This window comes from Thunnus thynnus, chromosome 10 (assembly GCF_963924715.1).
Source record: "Thunnus thynnus chromosome 10, fThuThy2.1, whole genome shotgun sequence".
Lineage (NCBI taxonomy): Eukaryota > Metazoa > Chordata > Actinopteri > Scombriformes > Scombridae > Thunnus > Thunnus thynnus.
This window is the reverse complement of record NC_089526.1, coordinates 12,721,886-12,735,153: the sequence shown is the minus strand read 5'-3', so window position 1 is coordinate 12,735,153 and position 13,268 is coordinate 12,721,886. Positions and strand designations below refer to the sequence as shown.

Here is a 13,268-nt window from a genome sequence, read left to right as displayed (position 1 = left end):
TAGCTAACTGATTGGTTTCATCTGGCTTTATTGATAAATATAATTGAGTATCATCTGCATAACAATGACAATTTATGGAGTGTTTCCCTAATAATATTGCCCAAAGGAAGCATATATAAGGTGAATAGTATTGGTCCATCCATTGAACCTTGTGGAACTTTTGCGTGCATGGAGGATTCATTGTTAACGTGTACAAACTGAAATCGATCTGATAAATAGGACTTAAACCAGCTTAATGCAGTTCCTTTAATGCCAATTAAATGTTCCGGTCTCTGTAATAGGATGTGATGGTCAGTGGTGTCAAATGCAGCACTAAGATCTAACAAGACAAGTACAGAGAGAAGTCCTTTGTCTGAGAGAAGTCCTTTGTGCGGAAAAAAGGGAGACAATCATTTGTAAGTACAGAATTGTGAATTTCTATTATATAGGTAATACCTCAGATCTACCGTAGGCAAATTAGCCAATAAATTAATTACTTATTATTGTGATCTGTGGCAGACCACAGTATAGTACTGCATGCTTGCATTTGTCTTACAGTTGATGCTGCATCTTTCTAGTGCACCTGCCTTTAATTGAACAATAGTTAAGAGTGTAATTTGGACTAACAGTTTGCTACTTAATAGATCCTAAAATACAAAGACTTTATGTGATGTTTAAAATAATTCTTTAATGACATCATTTAAACAAAAAAGCGGTGAAATTTAGGGTGATTTTTGAGATTTTGTATATGTTGAATTTGCCTAAAAATAAAATTAAATTAAAGGACAGATTTTTCAAGTTTGTCTTAAAACAACAGTCATGTGCCCAAATGATTAATCCCACCTGTTCATACTTACCATTAGAAGATCCCTTCATAATACACTTACAATGTAAGTGACGGAAGCCAAAATCCACTAGCCTCCTTCTGTGCAAAAATGTATTTAAAAGTTTATCTTAAGCTGATATGAAACATCAGCTGTCCAAATTAGTCAAACCAAGTAGATATCTTTCAATGTTACAGTCTTTCAGGACCAAAGTCCGTCTTTTTGTTACTATACTTCCACCACAGCTCAACAGGGAAAAACTGTCTGAGGAAACACAAAGAGGGAATTTTATGCTAAAAAGACTGTAAATGTGGCAGATATCCATTTGATATGACTAACTTGGACTGCTGAAGCCTCATATAAGCTACAGATAAACTTTTAAATGCATTTTTGCACAGTGACTTTGTGGATTTTGGTCCCCATCACTTACACTGAAAGCTTATTTGGAGGGGATCTTTTAATAGCCAGTATGAACAGGAGGAATGATTACAGTGGAGAAAACCTCTTTTGGCATTCATAGGGCCACCATATGGGCTTGGGAACCTATCCTTTAATCTTGTATTTTGGAGTTAAGAGGTTTAGCTTGGTGGCTGTCCAAGATTTGAGCCACTTACAATTTCCAATAAATTAAAAGAACAAAAGATTTCAATTCAGCTATCACCTTATCCCTATAAAATGAAAGTTAAATATTATATATAAAATGTTCAGAGGCCTAATTAGTTAAGATATGGTTCATATAGGTTGTCTAAGGATGGTTTACTTTTGTTTCTGTTGCTTTAACTGCACAGGGTGTACGGAAGCCACAAGATGCAAGTGAGAAAAAAAAAAAATCCTGTGATCCATTTTCTAAGTCTGACGTAAAAAAAAAAGTTACTTTTCTTTCACCTGTTTTCACAGATGAAAGAAAGTTTTGGCAGGTGATTTGTTGCTATTGTTGTTTGTTTTGTTGTTTTGTTTATGTCAGGGTCATTTTCTAAGTGTTTGTCTTCATGTTTTCTTCTGGATAAGTTTTAATTTCTCCATGCACTCTAAACACAAGGCACATACTGTATATTGTGTGTTAGCAAGTTATATAACATTATTGTCATGTCTTTCTTTTGGCTAGAACTGTATTTTAACTGGCACTTAGATTGAATGGAGACATTAAAAGTCACCTGGAAGAAAACATGAATGCTTTTAGTGCTATTTAGAACATGGGGTAGTGGTACACTTCAGCCTCTTGTGGCCGAAATAAGCATTTATTACAACACTTGACAAACACTTAAAAAAATTATTCTGACAAAATAAAAATAAAAATCATCTGACAAAACTTTGTTTTTACCTGTTTTCACAGATGAAAAAAATCAAGGAACATAGAAAGATTATCCTGACAAAACCTTTCTTTTAAACCTGTTCTTAAGTCATAAACACAGGTGAGAAAATTTTTTTTAGATCAGACTTAGAAAATGGATCACCAGATTTTTTTTTCTCACTTGCCTTCAGGGCTTCCGTATTGGGCTGTGTGACCTCAACATCACTAATGTGAGCTGGTTGGCCAGACCAGAGGAAGTGTGGTGCAGATCTTCCTGTGTTATTATCACTACACTATCATGTAGCCAGTTAGTAAACGGTAGCTCAAATATTTAAAAGCAGCTTTGGCTTAATCGCATACTTTACTAAGGTACGTCTATCTTTATAACAGGCAAATATTGAATGAGTAGCACTGACAGCTGCATGTAAACAGCCTGCAGCTGGTTAAATTATCACAGGGATAGCAGCTCGGCTAGGCTAATGCTGCCGTCAGAATAGCCTAGCTATGATGCTAACGTTAGCTGAGAGCAGGATGAGCAAACCGGAGTCTGTTATTTTTCTTGTTTGTTTTAATAATTCAGATTTCTAACATTGATTATCTATGTCTATCTTACAGCTTTAGCCCATAAATGTCTCCTCGGCTCACTAAATAGCCGAAATCCTAATGGTGACAACATGAAGTCTGCCAAGAAGAAATCTTTGCTAAACAAAGCAAAGAGAGGCGAGAAACAACACGACGCCGTCACAGTTAAAACTGAATATGAAGCACAGCTGGAGGGTGAGATGGAGGAAGACGTCAAGGAAGGTTACACTAATGGAGAAGGTCTCAACATCCAAATCAAAGAAGAACCACATTCACAGGAGATCGGTGAGGAGCACAGAGGAGGAGACGCATCAAGCTGTTTTGACACTAAGCCTGACACTGTGACATTCAGGCCAGATGTTCACCATCAACATGGACATGTAAAGGACGAGCCTGACTCAGACCATCAGCCAGAATATGAGTTCACTGCAGGGTATGAGGCGGCTGTCAAGGAGGAGTCAGACTCATGGATTAAAGAGGAGAGAGACTGTGAGCAGGAGGCAGAGGATGCAGGCAACATCCAGGAAGGTAATGGAGAGGAAGAGGAGGTCTGCACAGGTAGGAGTCACTAGTTTATGAAAAACATACTAACCTAGGGTATGATCTGTTTTTGTGTGTATTCACAAATAATATAAATAATAAGTAACATTTTTATTACATTTTTTTTTCAGATGTAGCCAATTTTCAGCTTCAGAAAACATCTTTGTATAAGTATGAGTTTTACAGATGGACAGCATTTTTTGCATTGACAATTTTAGCTGCTAAGGTATTATTAAAAGTGTCAAATTTATCTTGAAAAGCATTTCCTGTTCTGCACCTGCATGTGTATTAACCATGAGTGTATCCTAATGTCAGACAGTAGGGGTGGGAATATTTGATTATATTAGCTTAAAAAGAAATTAAGAAGAGTAAAATCATAAATTCTTCCTTTTCTTAATGCACTTTGGTTTCTGTGTGTGTCCTCCTCTCTTACTTAGAGTCATCATCTGAGTTCTTTCCATGTCCTCACTGCACTGTCTCCTTTACTGACTTGGACTTCTTGGAGAAACATGTCAAATGGGTCCACCAGAAGCAGTATCTGGCTAAGCTGAAAAAATGCCTCTCAAGCCGCAATTTAAACCTCATCCCCAAACACACCTGCACCGTCTGCAGCAGCACCTTTAACTCTAAAGTACACCTTAGGGTCCATGTACAAGAAGTGCATCCTTCTGCCCCTCCTCGCAGGCTCCACCCCTGCCCAACCTGTGCGCGCAGCTTCCAGTACCTGAAGAATCTGAAAAATCACTGTCAGCGCTGGCACAACATGTCTGTGGTTACCAGAGGTGGGCATCTCAGCTGCGCAGACTGTGGGAAGAGTTTCAAAGCTACCTGGGGTCAAGGGCCTCATATGTGTCATGAACCGGATAACACAGAATCTGAGGATAAGCCTATCTGTCTGGATATTGGTGTGCAGTGTCCTGAATGTGGCAAAAAGGTGCGCACACCTCAAAGCTTGGAGGATCACATGCGTACCCACACAGGTGATCGGCCATTCGTCTGCAAGGATTGTGGCCGGAGGTTTGTGGAGCGCAGTGGTTGGCGTCAACACATGAAAATACACACAGGGGAGAAGCCGTACAAATGTCAAGTGTGTGGAAAGGCCTTTCTACGGTCACACCACCTCAAGTGCCACTTAACCACACACTCCGGCAAGAAGGAATATTCTTGTTCTGAATGTGGAAAGGAGTTTGGTTTTAAGTCAAGTCTAGATCTCCACCTGAGGACCCATTCCAGTGAGAAACCCTTTCACTGCAATGTGTGCGGGAAGAACTTTAACACTCGGAGGAACCTGAGGCTTCACACCAAACTCCACACCGATGAAAAAGCTCATCAGTGTGGGGACTGTGGGCTGAAGATCGGAGATCTTGGGGCTTTGAAAATACACCTGCGGACGCACACCGGCGAAAGACCATACCACTGCACAGTCTGTGGCAACAGGTTCATTCGCCTTGCGCATCTGCGAAATCACCAGCGCACCCACACTGGTGAGAGACCCTACAAATGCACTGAATGTGACAAGAGTTTCACTCAGTCCGGCGATCTGGTGAAGCATAAGAGGATACACTCTGGTGAAAAGCCCTTTGAATGCCCAGACTGCCACCGCCGTTACACCTCCTCCGGCGATCTAGGCAAACACCGGAGGAGTCACACTAACCTGCGTCCCTACACGTGTCAAGAATGTGGAAAGAGCTTCCGTTTGTCAGGCCACTTGAAAACTCACATGTTAACTCACACAGGGGAGAAGCCATATTCCTGCCCCAACTGCCTTCGCAGGTTTGCTCGTTCTCACCACCTTTCGGGTCACGTGGCCAAATGTCGCTGAGCCTTCTAGAGAGGGTTGTAAATAAGCTAGGTCTCACTTTAAAGTGGTAATTATGGAATCTGTATGCAGTCTCTACTACTAGATTTTTTTAATGAAAGCGTTCAAGTCAAAACTCACATCTGTAAATAATTATTTATATGAACTGTATGTTACACTCTTGACTCTGATGACTGTTTTAACTTATTATGAAAACTGAATTGAACTCATGACTCACGTTTATTGTTGTTGCATGGAACTTTATTGATGCACTATTCCAGGCCATTATGATTTTTGGTCAGGATAGTTTTGTAAAACACTATTTTAATGGAGTGTCGAGGACGTGGTATGGAGGTGGAGTTCAATGGGACATGCAGATAATGGATTGGTTTGACTCCACCGATTAAAAGCTGTATTATTTGTAAAAATGTAATAAATTATTTGGTGAATGCATGAACACTGTGTGTGATGCAAGTGTGTGTTGTCACTATGAGAAGCCTAATTATTTGAAGCATTTGTGCTAAATAACCACAATAGGGATGGCCGTATATCACCTAAAATTGAAAAATTGTCTCATAAAAATGGTAATAATACAATCAACAAGCTGTCTTTTTAACTGTGTGGGACAGAAGAACTGTGTGGGAATTTACATATTTAAACAGCTATGCTGTTTCTTGAAACAGTCTGCAGATGAGAGATGAGGATTTTCCCCTTTCAATTAAATGTGTGACACTTTTTCCTTTTTTACTGGGAGAGCAAGTGGTTTTTAGTTCTTCCAGCCATGGATTTAACTTATTAGACTCACTCATTCTGCTTTTAATTGGCTGACTATCTTGCCTATAATGAGAAACTGTATAGCAACTGTAACCGTATTGCAAAGTTTTTCAACTTTGGAGCTAGGAGTTGATCAGTATTTGTTTGACACCTTTTAATAGACACTAAATATGTTTAAAATGTATCATACTACAGGGAGCTCTCTTTTCGTTCTTGGAAATAGACTACTTCTACTTGACATACTGAAAAAAATCACAACTTTGTAATTGCTGGAGTTATAAAGTATTATTTTGTATTAATTGTGAAGCACTTTGTAACACTGTTTTGAAAGGTGCTATATAAATAAAGGTTATTGTTATTATTAGAAGTGCTTTGATCTAAATACAACCATTTAACATCCTCCCAATGACAATATCTGTGCCGTCTTTCAATCAATCCACAATTTTCACAAACAATCAATAATGTTAACCTCATGGTGGCGCTAGAGGTAAAGTCAGTTGATAGGTTTCCTCCTCTGGAGAGGATGAACGTCTGTACAGAAATTCATGATAATCCATCCAATAGTTGTTGAGATATTTTAGTTCTACAGTGGTTGTAAAACAGCTCAAACATTGGGACCTTTAAGTTTGAGGGTTTCCACGCTGGTCTGTTTATTTACACTGGAGTGAGCTGAACGTTGGTTTGTAACTCGGGGTGTCCCGGCTGGGTGGCTCACCTTTTCATTAGCACCGCCTTAAACGTGGAAGCTCCGCACGGGAGGTGCAGCCAGGTGCTGAAAACGTGCCTACCTTTACTTTTAGAGGGCAGAACACGCACGTGAAACTTGCTGCACTCTCATTCATGTTGTAGGATTTGTCTGTCGCCGAGAATTCAGGTAAATGATTCGTGATACCTCAAATTGTGAGCTTATTTGAGCCGCTAAACAAAAAAAAGTTTTGGGTTGAGATACACAATATGTCTTTAACAGTGGCAGACACACGCAGGTTGGACCATACTAGCTGTTAACGGTGATACAAGAGTGGGACTGACCGCAAAGAAGCTAGCGCTAACTGAGCTAACAACAAAACTTGTATGTCCGTTGTTTTGTCATTTAACTAGTATTTTTACAAGCTTAGTTTAAGTTTAGAGCGGGTTCAAGTAAAGTGGAGCTTTTTGGGGCTAAGTTCAGTGTGGTTGAGCAGTCAAAGGTTCAACTGAACTGCTATGAAAGGGTGTTTGAAAGTTAACTTAACTCTGTCCAACATTTTCGGTTCAAGAAACGCTACATAACGATGATGTTGTAAAATAGGTTTTCTCTATATCTGAGCAAATGATACAGTCCATCATTAACATCAAATAATACACATAATTTAATAACATTTTCTTTTGAATCTGTTTTTTTTCTGTACAGAATAAAAAATATAATTTAGAGTGTCGTCCTCTCAATCAGACGAATTTACATAAAACTGCTTTTACAAAGGAACAAAATATATATACAGTACCAGTTAAAATTTTGGACACACTTTCTCATGCAAGGTTAACTCACATGTGTAATTCACATGATTTACTGACAAACAAGTCAAAAGCTGTGTCCCAGAAAACAGTCAGTAGGCATATTAAAAACCTTTTACTTTTGAATGTGTTGTTAATGGTTCACAATTTTTTAGGTCTGTCTTAAAACAATAGTCAGGTGCCCAAGTTAAGATTGAAACAGGTTTTTTCACCAAAATCATTCCATTAGAAGAGCTCTTCATAATGCATTTACAATGTAAGTGATGGGGGACAAAATCCACAAGCCTCCTCTGCGCAAAAACGTATTTAAAACTTTATCAGGAGCTAATATGAAGCTTCAGAGTCCAAATGAGTCAAATCAAGTAGATAACTTTAAACATTACAGTCTTTTTAGTGCCAAAATCCCTCTTTTTGTTACTTCTGCAGCTCAACAGGGAAACACTGTCACATAAAGAGGGAATATTATGCTAAAAAAACTGTAAATGTGGGAGATATCCACTTGATATGACTAACTCAGACTGCTAAAGTGTCAGATAAACTTTAAATGCATTTTTAGACAATGTGACTGTGTGGACACAGCAGATTTCACTTAGGCTGAAAGCACATTTTAGGGGGATCTTTTAATAGTCAGTATGAACAGGAGGAATGATTACAGCGAGGAAAACCTCTTTACGTGTTCATTTTGGTGCCTGACTGTTGCTGAAAAACTGTGACCCTATCCTTTAATGTACACTATTCTCACAATGCAATGCACGGAGGAAATTGGGGAACTGCTCACAGTGGGAAAAATATTATTACTAATTGTGGATGGTGGTAAAATAGCTCCAGGACCAAGAAAAATAGCTATTACATTTTTCGGAAAAATATTTGTGTTGATGTGATGGTGCAAGTGTTGTACAATTTCATGTTAGTACAAAATGGATTTGTAGTAACTGCAAAAACAGTAAAGCTACTATGTTTGTGCGAATTTAGGGCTACAGGTAACAGTTTTTCTCATTATTGATTATTCTGTCAATTGTTTTCTCAATAAATTGATTATGGTCTATAAAATGTCAGAAAATGGTGACCGACAGTCTGTAACACAAACGTATTCTGTTTACTATCATAGAAGACTAAATAAAACAGAAAATATTCACATTTAAGAAGCCAAAACAAGAGAAATTTAGCTTTTTTCTTCTTAAAATAGAGGACAGAAGATTATTCAATTATCAAAATAGTTGGCGATTAATTTTCTGTCAATCGACTAATTGATTAATCGACTAATTGTTTAGACTCTAGTGGAACTGGGACACTGCTTTGTATGTACTTGATTGATTGTGCATCACATAGTTACTGTAAATTGGCCTTTTTAGTTTGTTGTAAAATCAATAAGCCTCTTTCTGTCTGAAAAATTAAATTGAGGGGATGTGACACATTTAATTGCGTATTAATAATACATTTACAGAAACAAAAAACATTCGGCATCATATACAGCAAGATAAAGTTAAAACCTCAGATTCAGACATCTCTTGTGGTATTAAGGTGATTTCTACTAGACAGACACATCAACAGGGGATGGGCATTAAGCCTCAGGTTCTATGTCGCAGTAGTCCGGTTTAAGAAACTGATTTTTCAAGGCAACATAAGTATGAACTTGTCTTAAATGCTGATAATGTAATAAAACAGCAACAGCCTGAGGTGCACAAAACTGCAGTCAAACAGTGTAAATTATCTTTCTTACTTTATTTTTCTACAGAGTAGCAAATGTTTGGCAAGTTTGAGTTGACTTCTTCCTCCTCTTTGCATAGATTTCCTCTACATTTGAAGGATGTAGACCCTGTACAGAGGAAGGCAGCTGGTAAGATGACCTACTCTGCCAAGACAGGGCATCAACATCATCAAAAGACTGCAAACACTGTGGCAGGTAAGATGAAGAGCCACTCATTCAAAAGGGGAACAGGTCGCCCTAAAAAGACTGAAACCATACAAGGAGATGAGGAACAACTATTTTTGGCCAGCAGGATAATCTGTGCTCCCAAATCACCTGGCTGGCCCCAAAAACAATCTCAACAAAGTATAATTGACTGTCCCACTAACAAAAAGAGACAAGGGCATCCTAAAAAGGAAGCAAGACAAACTGAGAAGGGATATCCAAATAAGTCTACCAAAAGGGGACCTGGACAACCCAAAAAGACTACCTTACAGTCCAATGAGGGACATCTCCTTGTTGATAACATGATCAAGTCTGCTAAAAAGAGGACCAGGACGCCCTAAAAAGAAAGCATTACAAAGTGAGGGGGAATGTTCTCTGAAAAACAAAACAGAGTGTATCAAAAGGAGAGCTGGACGACCCAAAAAGAATATTTTACAACCCAATGAGAGACTCCCCTTTGTTCACAATATCATCAAGTCGGCAAAAAGAGGACAAGGACGCCCTAAAAACTGTACTGCACAAACCAGAGAAGAGATGAAAAATGAGCCAGAGAGCAAGCTGGAATGATGTTAACTGTAAACAAGTGAAAGAGGAGCCAGCAGACCCTGAGACGAATGAAATCTGTCTTGTAACAAAGTTTGGGAATTGGGAATTTGAAGGCCTGGAGGCATTTGTTAAGGGAGAGAGTGAGCCAAGCTTAACTGGACACTGTGAGGAGACACCACAAGCTGAGACTGTTCAAAGCAACACAAGTAAGCCACCTCTCATTTAATCTTTACTAATCCTGCTCAGAGCAGTTAGATGCTCCACTGAAGACTGTTTAAGCTTAGTTTTTTCTCATTAAAATAATAATTCCATTGCCCAAACCAGTACAGATTTCTTTTGAGGATGCAACATTTGTTAAAAATTTCCATTATTTAAAACATGTTGATGTAATGACCTGCCTGTCATGTGCCTTTACCAAATGAGATTTAAGTTGATGAAAGGCTAAATGCTGGCAGATGAATAAGCAATTTCTGCTTTTTTCTTTCAAGTTTATGTCGTAATAAACAGTTAATCACTGCATACCTAAAGTTTAGAATATATATGGCTACAAGCCACATAGCTTTCTGCTGACCTGAAGTGAAGCCAGAGAAAATTTATAGACTGTTAGTTACCATCGATACCTGATCGATACTCCTGACAACAGTTAGTTCCATGCACATCACTTCCTAACCATACACAAATATACATAAGACTTAAAGTAAATCTGTTTGCTAGACATATAGGTTTGGTTTCAGTGTCTTTAAAATTGATCAGTGCAAAGTTGTTTTTATAGTGGAGATTCAACATGGACTGTGTGCATGTTGGTGATTTGATTTCCTTTCAGATGATTTACTCAATTTTGAAAAGTTGTGTGATCAAGAAGACTTAATGTCATGATTGCGAGAGGTAGAAGTCACAGTGGGGTCATGGACCTGGGTCAACTAAGCGTCACTGACCCTTTCATTATAATTAAAAACAATTTTTTTTCTGGGTGGTTGTTGCAACATGAAACAGAGTGCACACAGTGTTGCAACGTATTAGAAATCAGAGCTGAATTACTTTAAAATTATTCCCCCATCATGATGACTTCACCATCCCAAGGTTTTCATGTTTCATCCAAATAAAAACCAGTTAAGCAACTTTGCCCAGTTTTCCCGAATTGAAAACGAACAGGACTTAATTAAATAGCCACGTACACTTCAACTGATATATGATACAAATTTTTGACACAGGTGTTATAGGTGACAGGTTTTGCACATCAGTATGGCTTTGATTACCTGAAAAACCTGAGGAATCACTGTCAGAGTTGGCACAACATGTCACACAGTTCATATCTTTGAGGAACACCTGAGATGCTAAGGCTGTAGGCGGAGTTTCCATAAGTCCTGGGGACACGGGCATCACAAGTGTGTTGGTAGGAAAACCCAAACCAAGAGTATACAAAGCCCAAATCTCTTATAATAGGTGTTAATTGTCAGGAGTGTGGCAAGAAGTCTGTGGAATCACATGCTTCTACACACTGGTGAAAAGCCTCACGCCTGTAAAGCGTGTAGATAGCAGCACACTCCGTAAACATATGAACATACACACCGGATATCAGCCATATGAGTGTGAGGTGTATAAGAAAAAATTCTCTGAGATGAGTATTGTGCATAAACACATGTTCATGCATACAGGTGAAACACCTTATGCCTGCTCCGAATGTGGGAAGACCTTTGCATTCAGGTCATCTTTGAGCAAACACAAACAGACTCATTTGCAATCAGTGGAGGGCTTTGTTGTTTTGGTAATTTGGTAAGAGCTTCAGCAGCAAAGATAAATTAAATTAAAGCTGCAAGCAGCGTTGAACGGGCCCTCGCGCCTCTGCGCACGTCAGGCCACGACGCAATCAAAGGGCTTCTGTCACGGGCATGTAGATGTCTTCAGACCCAGGCTGTTTTCAGACAGTGCAAGAAGGAGAGATAAACATCACTTCCTTTGTCCACTGTCAGGTGTGTAGAGACAATAAGTAACTGCAGCTGGACACAGAAAAATACTCATACACTTGATTGGAGAGTGTGAGCGAACCCACACCTTTTTGAACATTTTCTGCTTCCACATAGTTTTAGATACAAACTTCATTTGAACTTTAAATGAGTCACAAGACTTTGATCTACAAATCTTGAATTTACATGTGTTTTCTATCTTCTACTGTTTTTGAGATATTAGAGTTTGACTTTTAAAGTCTTTTCTTGCTCCTCCTGTGATTTTATAATGAGTGTGTATTGCGGAATGTTTCACAGCACTGAGGGAGTGACATCACCAGGAGCAGTTGGAGAGGAGGATTTTGAGTACATTTCTTGTGAAATCTCCACATAAATCCCATTACTTTGGCTAAATCTTACATTAAAAATCATATTTTGTTTGTAACATCTTTTTTTCAGCACAGTGTCATAAGTCATGTATTAAAGTTTGAAGCAGATACCATTAACACCGTCAGAGGAGATAGCGTTTGTTCGGGCCAAAATTGAGAAAAAGTCTTATTTTGAAAGGCTAATTGCGCACTTTCTGTTGGATTTAGGTCAGGGGTGTCAGTGTATGATTTGTAGGTCTTGTTGAGACGGATAAGTCGGTTTTGGTTTGATCTCTCTATGACATCCCTACGGGCCGTGGCGGCCATTTTAGTTACATAGGTGGCGCTAGAGAGCACATTTTGGCACTTTGGGGGTTAATTTTTACATTTTGTCAATTTTCGCACCAGACCTGATGTGCGTGACAAATTTGGTGAGTTTTTGAGCATGTTTAGGGGGTCAAATTTAGGTCTGATGTCCCCTAATAATAAAGAAACAAAAACATTGAAATACAATAGTGCCTTCGCATCTTGGTGCTCAGGCCCTAAATATCACCAGAGGATCCACCAAAAGATGTGCCAATGTGGTGAATGTGGACTAAGGGTGGTCAGCTCGCAGGTGCTGAAGGTACATGTGCGACGTCATACGGGGGAAAGGCCTTATCGCTGTAATGTGTGTGACAAGAGATTCAAATGGCGGGACCACTTATATAACCACCAGTGCACCAACACCGGTGAGAGGCCATACAAGTGTGACCAGTGCGAAGCGAACTTTGTGCAATCTAGAGACCTCTTCAAGCATAAGAGAAGACACTCTGGGGAAAAACTCTTTTTGTGCACTGTTTGTAATCGGAGATTCATCTATAAGGATTCATTTAACACACACAGCGTGATCCACTCTGATGCACGTCCATGCAAGTGTGAGATGTGTGCAGAAACATTTCACCTGAAGTACAGCCTAAATGCTCACAGGAAGATCCATTCAGGAAAGAGGCAATTTCAGTGTCTTTAATGTGATGGTTACTTCAAACGTAGTGAACACTTGAAGATTCATCAAGGTGTTTTAATAGAAAATCATCAGTCAAACAGAAATCTTAATGATTTATACCTGGGGGTGGTGTATTCATCCTGGATTTATCGAAGTATCCATTGAGTAGAAATAAATGCAAGACTTTTTCACTATAGCATAGTTGAATGATAGTGTAACTAATTGAATAAGGCCA

At 38.9% G+C, this 13,268-nt stretch overlaps 2 protein-coding genes across 8 annotated transcripts in view; both read left to right on the top strand.

The window, feature by feature from the left end:
• The first annotated feature begins 2,328 nt into the window (after positions 1–2,328).
• LOC137191155 (zinc finger protein 436) lies at positions 2,329–5,471 on the top strand. The gene is made up of 3 exons (XM_067601022.1): positions 2,329–2,463; positions 2,710–3,234; positions 3,654–5,471. The coding sequence occupies exons 2-3, from the start codon at positions 2,769–2,771 to the stop codon at positions 5,036–5,038; spliced, it is 1,851 nt and encodes a 616-aa protein (XP_067457123.1). The 5' UTR covers positions 2,329–2,463; positions 2,710–2,768; the 3' UTR covers positions 5,039–5,471.
• A 1,063-nt stretch (positions 5,472–6,534) lies between these two features.
• The window catches only part of erfl1 (Ets2 repressor factor like 1), a 94,795-nt gene continuing 88,061 nt past the window's right edge, over positions 6,535–13,268 (top strand). For 2 of the 7 annotated variants that reach the window (XM_067601030.1, XM_067601026.1), the window contains exons 1-2: positions 6,537–6,662; positions 9,067–9,943. The gene's annotated coding sequence lies outside the window, so the exon portion shown is untranslated. Of the gene's footprint in view, positions 6,663–9,066; positions 9,944–13,268 lie in introns of all 7 variants that reach the window. The other 5 variants (XM_067601023.1, XM_067601025.1, XM_067601024.1 and 2 more) reach the window with 5 other exon arrangements.